General features: G+C 40.9%; 1 protein-coding gene across 3 annotated transcripts; it reads right to left on the reverse strand.

Annotated features, from left to right (window-relative positions):
* Positions 1-13: 13 nt before the first annotated feature.
* On the reverse strand, positions 14-12,663 carry LOC117236545. Of its 3 annotated transcripts, none has more exons than XR_004493874.1 (5): positions 11,958-12,663; positions 11,251-11,618; positions 10,612-11,071; positions 1,279-1,519; positions 14-1,132 (listed from the first exon to the last, which is right to left on the reverse strand). XR_004493874.1 is itself a non-coding variant. In XM_033499606.1 (4 exons), exons 2-4 carry the CDS (start codon positions 10,660-10,662, stop codon positions 1,113-1,115), a joined length of 312 nt encoding a protein of 103 aa, XP_033355497.1. In that variant the 5' UTR covers positions 10,663-11,618; positions 11,958-12,663; the 3' UTR covers positions 14-1,112. The 3 variants fall into 3 exon arrangements, 1 of the variants encoding a protein (XP_033355497.1); XR_004493873.1 differs by having other exon boundaries at positions 14-494; positions 841-1,132; positions 10,612-11,618; XM_033499606.1 differs by having other exon boundaries at positions 10,612-11,618.
* Between the last annotated feature and the right edge of the window lie 233 nt (positions 12,664-12,896).

The following is a 12,896-nucleotide window of genomic DNA, read 5'->3' on the forward strand; positions in this document are numbered from 1 at the left end:
CGAAGTTAGCTTTGATCAAAGTAAGTACATTCATGTTTTGTGTTTCAAGACTTACGACGCTTCGATCGTTACATTACTATTCGTAATTAATTTGTCAGTAAACCGGAAGTGACAGAACGGTAGATACTGCTCTTTTCATCCCTACTTTCATTCGTCATACTCGTCCTTTTTCACTTCTTTTCATACAATCAAGAAAATTACTTGGCAAAAAATGCACGCGTTGATAACCGGAAGTGCTGCGGGCTTTCAGGAGGGCAGAGGGGTGTGTGAAGGAGAAGGAGGAGGTTCCGTCGAAAAGCTTAAATGCTGGCCTGACTACATGTACCGGTAGATAGGAGCTTGCGGTATACATATAAAAAAGCCCACAAGTTCGGATCTACGGGTTAGTATCATCAAGTATAGTTGATAACGGCTATCACTGGATCGTTCCGCCATGTGCTCCCAGCTTCCTTTCACTGCTTCCTACTGTCCGTGGAAGAATACTGCAACTGCATCTGGAAATTAACAAAATAGCATTTGATCATAACAAATAAAAATACTATATTCTTGTTTCTTCGATTTTTCTTTTATAAGCATAGTTTGCCAAGTAGAATAATAAGAACAACATGTTAACGAAATTAAGAGATTCATTTAAGTTGACGAATTAACAGCTGAAATCGCTGCTTCCTTAAGGACTTAATCATGATTTTCGTCAAGTGTAAAGGAATATCAATAATTGTCAAACTCGTTGAACATTAATAAATCTATCGATCGACAAGCATATTCTACAGTTGTTATTTAGAGGCATTATCTTTTCTGTGAAATTTGATATAATTCGAGTTTTAGAATCAAACTTCTCACGCGTAGGCCCCCGGTTTACTGCGCCATTGCCGGGTAGAGAGATCAGGAGAGCATAGAAAAAGAGGGCCGGGGCTATCCTACAAGAAACAAGACGAAGAAGAGGACGAAGAAGATGGAGAGAGGAAAGAAGAGCAAGAAGAATATAGGAGAGTAGGTAGAGAGTCCGGGCGTTGTAAAAATCCCCTGCCTGCTGCCTCGTAGACAGTTGAATGGCCTCTGCCATCTCCTCACGCGGCCCTAAGGGATGTTAGGCATCGTTTCCAACTGACTGATTACGTTTTACAACCTGGACCTGAAATATGTGCCGTAGATTAAAAAATATTCCGGACCAGCTGGTTACGTTATACTTAAGAATATAGAGTGCTTGAGTAATCGATTTTAAAGATATTATTTAGATTTAATACCCATGTATACGACAGCGAATAATATTAATTTTACCTTGGATCTCATTTAAAGACAAATTCACCATGGATTTGAATTGTAAATCTCGAAGTTCCAAGTTTCCTTGGGGGAAGGAAACATAGGGAAGTTGAGATTGTTCGTTATGAACGGATCTTAAGGTTTGGAAGACGGCGAAGGACCTGGATGCAGGAGTAGTCGAGCGGGAATTATGTACGCTACACGAAAAGCTGCACTCCTCTCTTGATTCCTCGGCAATCGGCTCATCCTTGGTCTCCTCCTACCATGTAAAGAAACAAGAAAAGAGAGAACTTTTAGTAACTAATAGTCGATCATCGAGTTTGCTGAAAGCGGCAAGATATTAATGGAAGCATCCCTTCTTAAACTCTACAAGTAATTTCTCCTCAAAATGATCCTGAATCCATAAAACCATCTCCGATGGAATCTACTAAGAATGGATTTCATCCCAATTTAACTGCAATCAATTTTAATTAACATTTACTGCACGTTTGAAACAGAATCCCTAAAGTTTCATCATAAAACTTCTAAGAGAACTAAAGTTAAGCATACAAAGCTCAAAAGCTCGTAAGCAAGTCTGCCAATCATCGTTGGTTGGTACGACTGGAACAACCGTAAAAGTAACAGGAAAGATAAGAGGATCAGAGGCCTCTTCTCGCTCGGTTTTTCTTCCTCGAGAGACAGAGAATAGAAAGCTCCAGGGGCAAAAGACGAGAATGTAAGGAGGGGGGAGGGGGAGGACGAAGGAGGGCGGGGGAGGGGGGAGAAAAGAAAGGAAGTTAAGCGAAGTGAAGAGAAAGGAAAAGAGAAGGGAATACATACGAAGAAGCGAAGTGGAATGGTCCCGGGAACGAGGAGGCGCGGGGACAGAGACGTAATCACAGGGGCGTTGAATTAGGGAAGCATCGAAGGGAGTAGGGGGGGGATCAAGGGGTGTGGGAGGGGGAAGAGTCGACGGTGGAGGACCGGGGTCACCGCCATATTATATTTAGCGAGACACAGCCGTGTGAATGAACTGCATATCCCAGGGCCGAACGCACTTTGCTCATAATATTTTTGAAATAATTCTTCCAAATTGACGCCCTTAGTTTTTCGCCCATCCAATTCCTCCCTTGTTGTCTTAGAAATTCTCTGCTACGGTGGCTGCCTCGGATGATTTTATGCATGCTATTCTTCACAATCAAGTATGTACTTAGTGGGCGCAACATTTTGTCATGACACTTTTCTTAAGGTCGTGGATAGTATTTTCAGAAAGTAATTGAAGCATCGCTGGGCTTGTCGTGGAGAGAGGAACCAGGAAACAAAGGAAGATTCGCAGTTTATAAAACGGAACAGCTTCGCAAATTGGCTTTATAAGGAATGGTGTATTCTGGAAAGGAAATATATTTCTGTGAGATGGATGTTATTGGGATAAGTAACGAAATTATGGTATGTAGTGCATTTGAGCATCGGCCCAACAGGATGGAAGTACCTCTTCATGTTCCATTATTTTTCCACTAGTATTCTCTTTGAACTTCAATTGTTAATCACAGCTTTTATCATATAGATTCCAGTAATATTGACTGGCTCTTTGTTTACGCGCAGACTCAGTTTTCAACATGTGATTCTTTATCTCTGCCGATACATTTGCACGTCGGCTTGCTTCGCGGAATGTAACGCTGCCTGACAATAGAACACGTTACATTCATAGAACCCATCAATATGTACATGTATTTGTTCTTGTTTTTTAAAGAAGAAAAATTCGCAAACAGAGGAAACTCTAATTTCACTCTAAAACCCTAAATATAATTTCTAATTGAAAAGAAAAGTGTCTGTTAAAATATATTATTATAATTTAAAATCACAATTGTTTAAGAATACAGATACATACACATTCACTATCCTCCAATTCTCTAACTTATTTAATTCTACAACAACTTGTTGCAAGATTTTCCCAATTTTTTAAGAAACTGAGTCTAGATTTTCTTCGTACAATCATCGTAGAGGCCCTTCGTGCTATATCATTTATGCAATAATTCTCTAAATTTCGAAGATTGCGTTAATTATATATTAAAAAATATTTAGACTTCGTAAAGTCTGAGTCATCTGGATTTTAATTTGAACCAGGATATGTTCGTGTATGAGTGAAGGAAATCAAAACGACTCGTAAGTCGTAAATTACCGACATGAAGTTAATTACACAGGTTGACACGGATTCCTTTCCATTGTCGTCGCTGGTACATCGTCATGGTTAAAAAAACGTGGTTGCGGTGGAGATAGATTTCTCCGCAAACCGCAAGAAATCAGTAAAAAGAAAAAAAGAGGAGAAGGGGAGTAGAGCGAGAAGTAAAAGAAGAGAAGAAGAAACGTCCCCATAGCAACACGATGCGATCAGGTCTCGCTTGCATGTACAGTCAACCTACATGTGTATACAGGCACACACACTTGCGAATAATTATGCTCTGTATATAATCACGAATTTCGATAATTGAGAAAAAATCGCGCGCATTACACGAATTAAATCCGTTAAAAACAATATAAACGTATCCTGTAGAGGAGTGGAAATGACTGACAATGACTTTGAAAGACGAACGTTTTTGTACAAGATTATAGATTGGTCCAGGTGGAAAAGAATTAATATCGTACAAGTTCTCAAAGAACGAAGGAAAGAAAAAGGTGGCGTTTTTGTAGGGACTGTAATATCATGACGAGTGACAGCGATATGTAAGGCACACCTTAATACGTTCACAGAGCAACACATGAGAGATAATGGGAGTGTGGAGTCGGAGAATAAGGTCGCCAAATGGGAAACGATAATCGATTTAACTCGTTGAAAAGCGAATCGACCTTCCACTGCCGGAACAGGTGGAATATCTCCTACGCGCGTCCTCCATCTTGGAACGGAACCAACGTGAACCAACAATCCTACGAAATAAAATTTATTTTCAGTTCTGCCTCGGAAAAGAATTAACTGAAATTAAGAACATAATTTAAATGTCATCTTAGAATCTTAACGAAAGTAAAAACCTATGCTTATCGAACATTCCATTGTTATTTAATCTCTTCCTTTAAAATCAATATGGCGTCTAAAACTTCTCTTACAACAATATCTATATACAGAGTTCCTTTCTGCTTGAGGATTCTCCTGTTAACTAAGCAAATAAATGTCACAAGATTCTCCCCAAAAGCATGAAAGAAACAAAGAGAAACGAATGGCAAAGGAAGCACAGAAAGACACCAACCAGGCGCATTTGAATATCCAGCGAGCTTGCATCGGCGGAGAACTGGTCAATCCTGTCCTGGGGGAACGAGAGCCGCGAACCGAGGAAAAAGGACCTGCCCGAAGGTGTATTCGCCTTCGGTTGCAGCTCGGCGAGTATCAAGCCGATCTGGACCAGCGGCCGATGCAACTAGACTGCCGTTATAATGCGTTACCTCGGCCTCCTAACTACCATCTGCCTTCCCTACGCTCGAACGTGTTTCCAGTGTCCTCGGCAAGCACTTCACCTTCCTTTGATATTGCATTTGATATTTTGAATGGGAAATTTATAGCTTCTTTCATTGTTGCTCACTCGTTGGCTCTCGACGAATTGCAGTTACATAGTATCATAGTAAAGTTACAATACGTTAAAGCTAAAATTTCCCAATTTTGTAGTGAGTACTACGTATCCAGAGAATTAGGACAATTTTATCACAATTCGCTTTCTGTAACTCAAAATCACGATCGTATACATTACGATCTTTTAACATTAGAATTGCATACTGGTGTTCTACGTAGTTCACAGAAGAGCGACGGAAATAGAATAGGAAGTGGAAGATCCGAATTTTCATCGGACTTCGATTTAACGACTTACCATAGGCAGATTGGTCGAAAACTTGCGCAACGAAGATAAAACCAAATGTTCACCACCGACTATGGGCAAGAGAGAGAAGAACTGAATGAACACACACAGGGGGGGGAAGAGGCCCAGCCGAGGGGAGGGGTGAGAGAGTGTTTTAGGAGGGGGTGAGGAAGGGATAGAAAAAAGGGACACCATGGTTCGATTTAGTACTCCCATACGCCTATCCCCGCCCACCATATAGAGCAAACCGACCAATGACCGGCATGCGTTCTACTAGAGACCGGCTAGATCGAACGCACACTGCGTGCATTCTCTCCCGCTCCTCTTTCAACTCACGAATTATGGGCCTGGATGGGTGTTCTGTATAGAATAGGTAGCTTGCCTCCTGGGGAGACACCGACAATCGGATCGACTCGATACGTTACCCTGCCCTTTGAATTTTTCTCGAAATTCCTATGTTTTCTTCTTTACGTACATCGGTTTACTTCTGTCTCTTTCAATCCTTCGAACTTCCTCGGTGTAACATCAAATAAACCTACAACAAGATAATTGTCGTAACACCAGAATAGAAAAAGGCTGTCGAGTAAAATATTTTCAGAAAGAAGCTTAAAAAATGCGAACGAGATGAGGTTTTCCTTTCAGCGAAGTCGGTTGAATGACGGCAAACAGATTGGAACAAGGTCGGCCATCCCTGATTCGATAAATTAATATCTCCATTAAATCGTTTGATGCCGGGCACGTTTCTTTGCTCGCGGACTTATTGTTGCAATTATGTAAATGGTCGCGGGGCAATCCTGACTGTGACACACTCCAGAATCCAAATTCGTATCTGCTTACGTAACCCTCGACTGACGCTAGATAAGATTACGCTTTATCGGCGGAGAAATATCGCAACGAACTTGAAAAATAAAACCGCGCAGTCGGCGACCAACGAAAATTCTCTCGCAGCTCCTGCGCTGTTCGATGAACGTCGATATCATTTACAAGCCTGGGCTTATCGGCTGATAATGTGCTATTTATTAGCAAAAGTTGCAGTCATCAATCCAGTAACAGGAAACATCTAATTGCAATAACGCGGTTACAAAATTTGTTATTAGATGATGTGTTGATTCGTCAGTTCCTTGTTCAAAAAATATCCACTATCTCTCAAGTCTCTCTATCTATCTCTAACTAGTTCTTAATTTTTAATTTGAGACACGAGCAATTGCAATAATCCTCCGGAAGCTCCTGAAGAAGAGAGAAAAGATGGTTCACCAGGACATAGGTTGCCAATTAATTTCAATTACCTGTGTTCGAGCTCTAAGCTAATTATCAACGGCCTTGAACTGTGTGTCGCGAATCAGTGCCAATTAACGCTCTGTCGCTATCTGCGAATATCTGGCGAATCGCGTTAATTACATCCATTTTGAACACGCGGACAGCCAGCAGGTGTAACGCGACTCCGCAAGATTATTGTTCATTGTCAATGTCAGACGCCTTCATAGCTACGTTACAGAACTTCGTCAGCCGATCGCTGTTAGCTCCAGGAATGTTTCTTCGATGCTTGGATCAATCTTCATTTTCGTTTAAGTTAACTGTCCTTTACATAAATGTATATGTCGTGTAATAAATGTCATAATTTCTTATCTTCTATGATTAATTAAAAGATAGACGGCATATATTAAGATTTTTATATATGTATGTATATACATGCCTCTTTTCTCATATTATTTTAGATTCCATGAGGCATAACATCTAAGTATTTCTTTGGTTTTGTAGAAATATAAGATGTTCAAGTGTAAAATATTTTTATCTTTGAGTTTCCCTAAAAATAACAGAGGCACGACAACAGCAAAAATAGCTCCGATAAACAGGAGTATTCGTGAGACGTAGCAGCCCGTTAGTGTCATTTTCTGATAACGGCAGAGTCAAATACAAGTATCACGCGAAGCTAGAACACTGGTCAAAGATGATGTATCATGAGTTATGAATAGGAAATTAGCAAGTGCAATTCGTGAATCGCACGACGACTCTCCCTCAAGAAAAAACACGTACAATCGCAGAACCTAAATGCGATATCTTAAAGAATCTAAAATATCGTTCGTGTAATTCAATTTTAGTGCGCAATTAAGAGACATTATTAGAAACAGATTGATTAGAACGCAGTGATTAAAATCTAACGAACTAACAACTGATTAAACGGATATGCATCTTATGTTATTGGAGATACATATAATCATATGTAATATAATTTTTTTATGATTAACAAACACGTGTAGCAAGTATCGAGTCTTAATATCAATTACACTGACCTAGCCAATAGCCGGCTAGATAAGAGTAGCCATGCGTGTGTCCGTGACGCGAGTAAATCGTGGCATTGCACGTTGCACCGGTTGCAACGAGGCGTTGCACGCTGCGTGCCGCGCACGGGGAACACGCAAGCAAGGAACAAGGCTTGCGCCAGACAGTCTGTTGCACAACTTAGGTATTGATCTTGGCCGGAACTAGTTTCCGTTTCCGTCTTCCCTTCCTAGCGTTCTCACCGCTTGCTTCGATTGAATTTGGAAAAAGCCGCCAACTTGGCTACATTCTTCTTTTCCACGGTACGATAAGAAACTAAAAAATTATATAAAGAAACTTGAGAATAATTTTAAAATAAGCGAAAATCATCGTGACCGATCAGGGAACTGACTACTTGACCATTATTACTTTCCGTTCCACTTCCACGAACCGAACGTTTTACCAACTACTAAAGTGATATTAATTACATTTAAGTTTCCTCCTTTCTCTTTATTCTCCAGTCTCCAAATTAATTGCACACATAGCTGGTGTGTTAAAGTTTGATTAAAAGTACAGCTTCTTCTTTACTCATATAGACGGTTTTCACTTCCGGTTTGCTTTTTCCGTTCGCCACTCGTTTTTCGTTCGCGAACAATCAATCGAGCTGCAACGAGGAGACCGCGGGAGTACATTGCACCGGCGAGGTATTGATCTCGCTCGCGGGTGTCTTTTTCGGTTCTCGTGTCCCCTCGTACGAGCTTCCCATTCGAACTTTCAATTCTCGATCCTTCGCCTACCTTACCGACTGGAGCAAACCTAAAAAAAACATTCGACTTCTCATTCATGGAAAAGGCCTATCGTCTTCGCGGCCCAATTTGGAATCGATTAAACGTACTTTATGAGCCCCTAGTCTCGTAAACAAAAAACATCGCGTGTCCAGAGGAATCGAATATCGGTTCCGGGAAGAAACTAACAGATATGGGTTGCGAACTGCCACGAGATTAGGGAGACGGAGGGGAGGAAAAATTGTAAAAAACCCGTCCAAGCCCGAAGTATTTTCCGTCAGCTTCTAATTTTCATCAGCCGTGTCTCTTTTTCACTCGAAACAATCGCTGTCGATAAGTTATCGAAACTAACGACAATGTGCTTCGAGTTCCAAGAGTGTGATAAATCTCCAATTCTCGCGCATTTATCTGTCTTCCAGCGGTCTATCCTTTTTTACCATTCTCATTTTGCTACATCCAAAGCACGTTGATTCGATCGATCTACACAGCCACGTGATGGTGAAAAAGAACGAAGGAGAAAACAAACGCAGAGGAGGCGAGCATTGAGGCCATTTGCAAACACGTCAACCACACCGCACCACTACGCTAAAATAAATATAGAAAAACTGTAAGTATTTCAAAATTACAGGCAACCTACAATTTATATAACTTCCATTTTTTAAGCAATTTATACATATCGCTTTATGGTATATGGACGTGAATTAACATTCACATAAGTATAACATTAATATTGTTTACCGAAAAATAATTCTGCCGCTGTAATCTTGGTTCAACGCGAACCGCTCAGTTGTAGCGCGCCATTTCAATATGGCGTCGGTAGAATACAATTTCAAGTAGAAGAGGTAGAACGTGCGGATAAAATATATGTATGTAGCATAATTTGTTTCCCTCGCGAGCTGAAAAAAGACGACAAATCGTCTGTTTTTAAAACAAAATCATTCAAACGATTCTAAACGCAATAAATTTCCTCAGCTGCATAATATCTGCAACTCAAGTCGCGGTACAATGTCTCTTTTGTTATCTCCTGCGCTATGATTTGCAACACAGTGGCATGACTCGAAGAATGTGTGATGTTTCTAGAAACAAAGCAATGCCAATGCCCCTTGATATGGAAAGCAAGACACAATGGAATATTACGGCTACCTCGCTGACTGTATCCAGTCGTTCTCTTTATCATTGGAAAGAGAAATTGAATTGCGTCCTGTCAATGCTTTCTCGGAACCTTTACCGACGAATAACTTCGCTGTTTCCTGTCGAAATATGCATTAACCTTCCTATTCGTTTGAAGATATTCGAACAATTTGCTTGAGAATTCAATATATTATTTCAACGTTAAAGCTATTCAAGTAAACGAAGAAAATTAATTACGTTTTATATCTGAAGAGAAACTAAATAGCATTCTTTTAGTTTTATTTGAGGTATATATTACCAACATAACCGTAGCAATGATCTTGAGAATATTATGGATCTCTTTATCTCTAGTAGAAAATTCTTTATCGTAATCATATTTTTCGGCCAAATGTATTATTAAAAGGCGAAAAATTTGATTCCAAGCCGAAACAAAGATGTTGGCGTCCATACATACATACATACATATACTTCTCTTAGAAACATCTTCGCCGCCTCGGACCTGTCAAAACGTGCGCATGCGCTGCAGGGGGAAATGAAACAACAGGGAATGTCATTGACCCCGAGTGCATGTACATATCTAACAAGAGGTTAAGGTTAATTTTATCACTCTATGGTGAAAAATACTTCCTTCCATCATTAACGTGGAATTCTATGCAGGCATCGAAAATTGAAGAAAGAGCATTGGCGACCCTTTCCTTTCTCGCATAAATAATTGCGATCACATTCGATAATTTAAGTTCATCTTTCGGCAGTTCCATCACATACCAAAGCAAATTCTTTATGGAGCAAAAGGAATCATTTACCTTATGAAATGATCTACAAAACTTTAGTAAAACCCGCTGGAATTCACTGCGGATTAACAATTTTTTAAAAAATGATGACTAAAATAATTTCATGATTGAGAATATAATATACAGATGATCAGAAGCTATACACGGTTATAAGTTTGTCAGATTTGTAGCTTTGTAATAGCGGTAGGAAGGTGCAAGCTAGTATCGATCTTCCCTCTTTGCAAAAGTCTCCAACTTTTTCTTTTAGTAATGTAGAAAACGTTAACTGCATTTTTACGACTGTAAATTTTAATGTGTAAAAGAAATATTAGAAGTATGATCGAATGACAAGACAGAAAATTATGAAGGAAAAATAAATTGCTCGAGCGCTCTATACCACGTGCACCGAAGTCAGGGTTAATATTCATTTGCATCGATCGTTCATTTCCGAAGCCAGAGCTTCCGGTTAAGATATTAATGAACATGATTAATTGAAATAATAAAAAGGACTGGTATCCTAAAGCATTAACAAATTATCTAATATATAGATAAATAGATAATATATTGCCTTATTTGCTATTCACTTACCCATGAAATAATAGATTCTGCCTGCAGCACATCTCCTACAATTATCCTCATCGATTACACCAGATATTCCAGAGCTACATAAGGACTCGCCTGAATCTTCACCACGTCGACCATACACTGTGTGGACACACTGCACGCACACACCCGTCACACAGCACAATTAACCGGGGAAAAACCGGCGTCTCCAGATCCAAGGAGAGAGAAGAAAACACTTGCCACTTTACTGGACACCCGCGTCACTCATGGGAAGATACCATGTCACCTTCCAGTCACGGTCACAATCGCGATTCGCGCGACCGGTTTCAGGGAAAATCGTATCCAAGAATATTCTCGAGCTTAAATTCACCATACTTTCAGGATAATCTCAAAAAACTAGAATTCCCCTAGAAAATGATTGAAACTCTCGAAGAACTTTGACAGTTGGTATCCGATAATCGAGTTTCCTCTACCGGAAGTGTCTCTGAAAATACGTAACCATGTTAAATAACCGCGGGAGGGGACTGAAATTCACTCGTCGAAACACCGTCCTTTTTTCAGGAGATTAATACAAAAGCGACTCGAAATAGCACAAAGAAATTCTACGTAGACATATTTAAAAATAAAGAAACGACGGAAAACGTCGGATGAAGGAACACGTACTGGTTGTTCGGGCATACGGCTATACGAGAAACGAGCTTCGTCGGTGACAGCGACAGACTGCGTGCCGTGGGACGCCAGCTGAACCAGCGAACGAACCGAGACATGGACGGTGGAACCCGGACGGGAGGAACGGCGGAACGAACGGAACGGCGGACTATCAAGCTTGCACCTTTGCTCCCCGACAACGATCAACCACGGTCCCGGCTGCACTTCGTGTTCCACACGCGTCGGCCCTCGCATCATCTTTTTCATTGGGAGCTCGAGGAGCGGAGAGAAAAGGATGCCGCTTATTTGATGCACTGAGAATTTCACTGGTCCTTGTGTGATGCAACATACTCCAGTGACGAACCTTCCCAGATTTCATATCTCTGCAACAGGAATTATTTATGAAATATGTTAGATAAAGTACCTATAATGATAACATATATAGAAAAATTAGTTTTTTTTTAGAATTACGTAGTAATAAACACCACAAGTGTGAAAAAGGAGAGTCTCATCCTACTTCCGGAGACGAGGTCGAGGCATCTCGTGCGGAAAAACCGAACGACGGGGTCAGACGGCCGGGTTCAGTGACACGGAGAGAATTTGCTTTTCCGCGGGGGTGGAAAGTGGAGGAACAGAGACGGAGATTGAGAGGGGGTGGCTACTGGGTTGGCTGGACGGAGGGGTAGGAAGGTGGGAGGACTCGACAGGGTAAACGTACTTACACGCTAGCACGAATTCGGCGCGAAGGAGAACGGGAACGAAGCCGAACGTTCGTATAGTTGCAGAGAGCTTCGAGGCTGCTCGGAGACGCACATGGCTGCCTCTTCTCTCTATTTCTCTCCCTTTTTCTTTCTCCGTCTGGTCTTTGCCCTCTCACCCTCTTGCAGTCGGTGGTCTGTCGTGTTCCGTCTCTGTTCCTCTCAGTCAACTCTCCGTTTAGACCGTGCGAAATTCAGTGCCAGTGGCGTAACCAGTGGGGGACCATCGACCCCACTCCACATTACTATAGTTTCACTCTTACCCCTCCTTCGTGCAGTCGACCAGCGTTGCCACTTGCCAATAGCGTTGCCAGCTCGTTGCAATTGAGTGGGAGACAGCCCCCTCCCCCTTTTATCCCGCCTAAGGTCGACTTAGAAAATCAGCCAGCGTGCAGCGAAAATACCACCTGCGACATCCTTCTGATTCTGTTTAATTTTTACTGATGATTTTACCCTTTATATCTCCCTGTGACGAGCGACATATGTGTTACTCTTTCAAGGAGAATCGGAGAATCGCTTTTGAAAGGTCCAGTATTGAGTGATTGTACAAGACTATAAGTTATCATCTTTGAGCTTTACCAGTAGTAAAAATATTAAATATTGATAAACTAGGATGTGTTACTATGTCAGTCCTTTTCTAAGTACCTCTATTACCTCTATTTCAATCATTTTAATTTCCTATAAGAGAGATAAGTCAAGCATTATATTCTGTTCCATCCTTATACTTAGATTGCATAATGACGAAGAATACTTATACCTTGGGGATTAATTCCCCGCTATTACTAACAAATGTGTAGATTTTGTAACATTCGTAATATGTATTTTACGTTGGACTGATGTAACAGTAAAATGTCACAGGACGATTTTATTTTTCTGTGCACTGAGCAGACCAGTCTCTCCTCT

This window comes from Bombus vosnesenskii, unplaced genomic scaffold (assembly GCF_011952255.1).
Source record: "Bombus vosnesenskii isolate JDL3184/JDL3185 unplaced genomic scaffold, Bvos_JDL3184-5_v1.1 scf7180000013349, whole genome shotgun sequence".
In the NCBI taxonomy this organism is placed as follows: Eukaryota; Metazoa; Arthropoda; class Insecta; order Hymenoptera; family Apidae; genus Bombus; species Bombus vosnesenskii.